Source organism: Gavialis gangeticus, unplaced genomic scaffold, assembly GCF_001723915.1.
Source record: "Gavialis gangeticus isolate Ggan-Ray unplaced genomic scaffold, GavGan_comp1, whole genome shotgun sequence".
Lineage (NCBI taxonomy): Eukaryota > Metazoa > Chordata > Crocodylia > Gavialidae > Gavialis > Gavialis gangeticus.
In genome coordinates, this window is record NW_017728993.1 from 36,265,004 (window position 1) to 36,269,354 (window position 4,351).

Genomic DNA, 4,351 nt, shown 5'->3' on the forward strand with positions numbered 1-4,351 from the left:
AGATATCATTTTAACAAATTATAGAGAAAAACTAAAGCATATACTATATTAAAAAAATCAAATATCTACTATTTTTTAATTTTATTTGAAAAAATAAGTTTTGTGCCACAGCTGAAGCTGCCCAGATACTGCTCAGTTCCCTCTTCCGCCAGCAACTTCTCCTCCTGCCCTTGCTACACTGCTCTGGGCAGCAGGTAGTGCTGGGAAGTGGCAGCAGTGGCCATGGGGATGTGCTCCAGGCAGCACACACCCAGCCAGGTGGGAGGGGGGAGGAGAGCTGCAACCAGGCAGCTCCTGCCCCAGCTTCAGGTTGCCTTCTAACTACTTGGAAGCTGGAGCTCTGTGCATTGCAGGAGCTGCCCAGCTGCAGCTTCTACCTCCCTCCACATGGCTGGGAGTGGGCTGCCTTGTGTACATCCTCATGGCCACTGCTACTGCTTCCAGTGCTACCTGCTGGCCAGAGCAGTGCAGCAGGAGCAGGAGGAGGAGCTGCTGGGGGTGGTGGGAGCAGAGTAGTACCCAGGCTGCTGCATAGCTTCCCACTGAGAAGCTATGCACGCTGGCTGGGGCTGTCAGCTAGTGCAGTGTGGGCTGGCCTGGGAGGGGCTTCATGCAGAACACTGGGAGGGCAGCTATGGGCTACATGCAATCTGGCGTCTCATATCCAGCCCCAGGCCATATTTTGCCCACTCCTGCCTTAACATCACTCATGCTCTCCTGGCAGTTCCATAACAGCAGGTTTAACTCTGTTACCAGCTGCTGCCAAAGTGCATTAGCTTTTGGCTGAGCTACTACCTAGCCAATGGTGAGCCCAGCATCCTATGATGTGGCCTTTAAGATTCTGGAAAAAATCTTTTTCTCTATATTCTACCTTCCCAAAACAAGTTATGTGTCTTGGTTGTGGGTGTGATGTATGCAAGTAAATATAGTAAGATTTTCCCTGACAATGACAACACAAAGATAAACTTAGAAGGGCACACCCGCAGAATAATACCACAACACATTAGTTTGTTGGGATGAATGCCTTCTTTCAAAGCAAAAAAACCCCCCAAACCTGCTGATATACCACAGGGACAGACCATAAAATATTAGTTAGTATTTTGAAATAAGTGAAAAAAATTATTAAAAAATTTCCCCAAAAACAAAACTAATTTCAGTTGTATTTCTATCTAAAAAAGACACACAGGATTTAATGTGCAATTTGAATTGTATATTGAGATGTTTAATTACATCTGAATCTATTATTTTCCAAAAACTGTATCACAATTCTGTAATAGCGTTTTATACAATTGCTACAGAAAACAGCTTCCATATCAGAACCTTTCTAAATTGGCCCCAATTCAGGTAGGTATTTAAGCATGGAACTACTCTGAAACGTGAATAATTCTACTGACATGAATTATAATATTCATATATTTAAATTAAGGCACAAACTCAGGCCACTGTAAGGAAGCAAACAGAATATTTAGAGCTTCCATACTATAGATATCTTAAATTTCTTTCATTTATTTTTTTTTACTTCTGTAAAATGCTGTGACTAGGATTTCTATTACTGTCAGGGTAGTCAGAGTACAAAATGAATCCAGTAAGATGGCTACAGCAGTGGAAGTACAGTAAACGGGAACATGCATCTTTCATTGACCTTTCAGTTTTCCTTTTCACAATTTTTAAGGAAATATATTAACTCTCTCTTCATATTAGTAATGCCATGGTTTGATGCATGATCATCTAGTGTAGCACATGAGTGTAAGGTCTGATACTGTATAACCTCGAATGGAAATTCCCTGAGAAAAGCTGTAGGCCATGTCTACACTACACTACACTGTGCAGGACAGAGCTAAGAAACCTGCCATTTTGAAAATGTGCCACTGCCCACTAACTTTCAGTCTGTGTGTGCTATATCCCCAAAAATTAATATGACCACTTTTTGGCACAGCCTTAGTGCATCCAGTATTACTCTAACAACAGTTACAAGATATTTTTTTGATAGGAGGTATGTCCATAGCAGCAATGAGTTGGTAGAACATGTACTCCAGCCCTGTCCAATCCAACGAAGATGTGCACTTAATGTCAGTATTCAATCCTGCAAAGTGCCAAGTAGCTTCAATTTCCATTAGCTCTAACTGAAGACAAGGGCCCTCCGCACCATGCAAGATTTGGCCCTATCTAATTGAAATAATTTAACCAAACATTGTTATGTATGAGGATTTCAAAAACTTGATGTAATTCTGGATACTTTGGTTGTGGTTTTCTGATTTCTGGAGTCTGTGCCCTAGCTCTTTCAAGCACACTTCATGATGTTTCTGACTCTAAACAAAAAGAGAGAAATGAAGTCAATTAATAGTACAGTTGAACTAGTTCTTGAAATTTCTAAACCACCTGTCATTTTCTAAAATCTCCATCAGAACTACACAAACAATGGATCCTCAGAACAGCCCCAGAATGTTGAATCTCTGCATTATTTGTCTTATTTCACAAACCAGAATTAATCTGTCAGAATCAAATTATAATCTCAAAGAAACTCAGGAATACTATGATGTCCTACACAGCAGTTTGAATTCTGAAACCATAAAAGATTCCTAGCATCTTAATTCGACTTTAAACTCAAAACTCTTGTGCTCTTTTGTTGGTGAGAACATCTGTTACTAACCTCCAAACAGTATAATTTTGTAGTTTAGTTTACTTTTTAATATGAAGTATGATCGAGAACACTATTACAATAAAATCCTTGATATCTGGCAAAAGCAGGGAATGACGGGGTGCCAGATATCTAAAAATACCGGTTACCTGAGGAGCGCGGGTTTCCGGATGGATTTGGAGCGGGGAGGGCGGAGGAGGGGAGAGTAGCGGTGGCTGAATGTGGAGCAGGGTGTGGGGGCTAGCAGCGGCAGCACACGGAGCAACAACCTCCCAGGGCAGTAGGGGGTGGCGGTGGCCACTGCGTGCGAGCTCCCTCCCCCACCACATGCAGCCGGCTGGCCAGAAATTCTGGTTAGTAGAGCGTTCTGGATAGCAGAATGCCAGATAACATGGATTTTACTGTACTTACTCGATAAAGCCACACAAGACACATCATAAATCATTTGTTACATATAAAGAATGCAGACATTTTTGGCTTGTCTTTTATACTTGTTAGAATATGATTTCAAGTTTGATTCGGTAAAAAAAAAATAATTTTCAAAAAGAGGTTAGATTCAATTATAATCTTTAGATTTAATTTCAGCAGCGGATGAACAGGGATCCAGGTTTTCTGTTTCCCATGGAAAAATGGGGTAAACCATGGATTTTAACTTTTACTGGAGGCAAACATGGATTTCTCATTTTACTGGAGAAGCCCACAGATTCTGCACTTTTGCAACGAACCCTCTGTAAGGGGCAGGGAGAGAGAGGGAGAAGGGTGGTCAGGCAGGGGCCGCAATGTGCATGAAGATGCACATAGCCCCAGGCAGCCTGGAGAGCAGCACCTGTAGGTAAGTATGTGTGGGGGAGGGAGGGGGAAATTGAGCCCCTGTACGGAGGGAAGTTGGAAGAGAGTTGGGCAGGGGTGGTGCTGGAACTGGGGCTGCTGCCCAACTTGGCAGCGTGTGGGGCTTGGGGCCTGAGGCCACAGTGCATGGCTGCAGGGCTCCAGCAGGGAGCAGGACAGGGCCATGGGCAGCTTGCCTGGGAGCAGGGACAGATTCCTGGAGCTGCATACACTCCCAGGGGGCAGGGGGGACCTGTGCAAGATGTGAGGTTGGGTACAGACTGCAGGCTCAGGCTCCTGTCCTGTTTCCCTGGGGCCTCTGCAGCCCAGTGGGCACAACCTGGCATGGCAGGTCACAGCTAGGCTGCAGAGGCCCCAGGGGAGGGCAGCAGGGTGGGAACCTGAGCCTGTGTCCGCCCCCACCCCTACCTGCCCCAGTGGAGAGCCAGCCTCCCCTGCCTGAGCCCACAGCAGGCAGGCAGCAGGGGGCAGCCAGGCTCTGCTCTGCTGTCACAGCCACAGCCTCCTGCCATGGGCATGGTGCTGTGGACCTGGGTCCCTGGCCCTGTAGCCTTGGCAGCTGGAGGCCCACTCTGGCAGGGCTGGGGGGTGGTGAGGGGCACCAGCACAGTCAGGGCTTGTGGGGGCCTTTTGTTTTAATCACAGATTCTGGGGGTTTTAATTTAAAAAAAAAAAATCACAAATTCTCTATCAAGGAAAACCAGGATCCCTGATGAACAACTGAAGATGGTTACCTTCTTGAACCCTACCCTGTTTCCAGCATCATTACACCAGCAAGAAGAAAACAATACAATTCTTGTTTTTCTTTTCATAAGTCAGTCTCAATTTTATTTCATAGATTTCATAGACATTAGGGCTGGAAGG

The 4,351-nt window shown here is 45.1% G+C and overlaps 1 protein-coding gene and 1 long non-coding RNA gene across 3 annotated transcripts in view; one reads left to right on the top strand and one right to left on the bottom strand.

Annotated features, from left to right (window-relative positions):
- LOC109286806 overlaps positions 1 to 4,318 on the top strand; it is a 13,140-nt gene extending 8,822 nt beyond the window's left edge. Inside the window, exon 2 of the long non-coding RNA XR_002094685.1 lies at positions 4,183 to 4,318. This is a non-coding gene — a long non-coding RNA (uncharacterized LOC109286806). The remainder of the gene's footprint in view (positions 1 to 4,182) is intronic.
- ODF2L (outer dense fiber of sperm tails 2 like) overlaps positions 627 to 4,351 on the bottom strand; it is a 59,141-nt gene continuing 55,416 nt past the window's right edge. For both annotated transcript variants that reach the window (XM_019501558.1, XM_019501557.1), the window contains one exon: positions 627 to 2,309. In XM_019501558.1, coding sequence (XP_019357103.1) covers positions 2,181 to 2,309 — 129 coding nt within the window. In that variant the 3' untranslated portion in view covers positions 627 to 2,180. The remainder of the gene's footprint in view (positions 2,310 to 4,351) is intronic.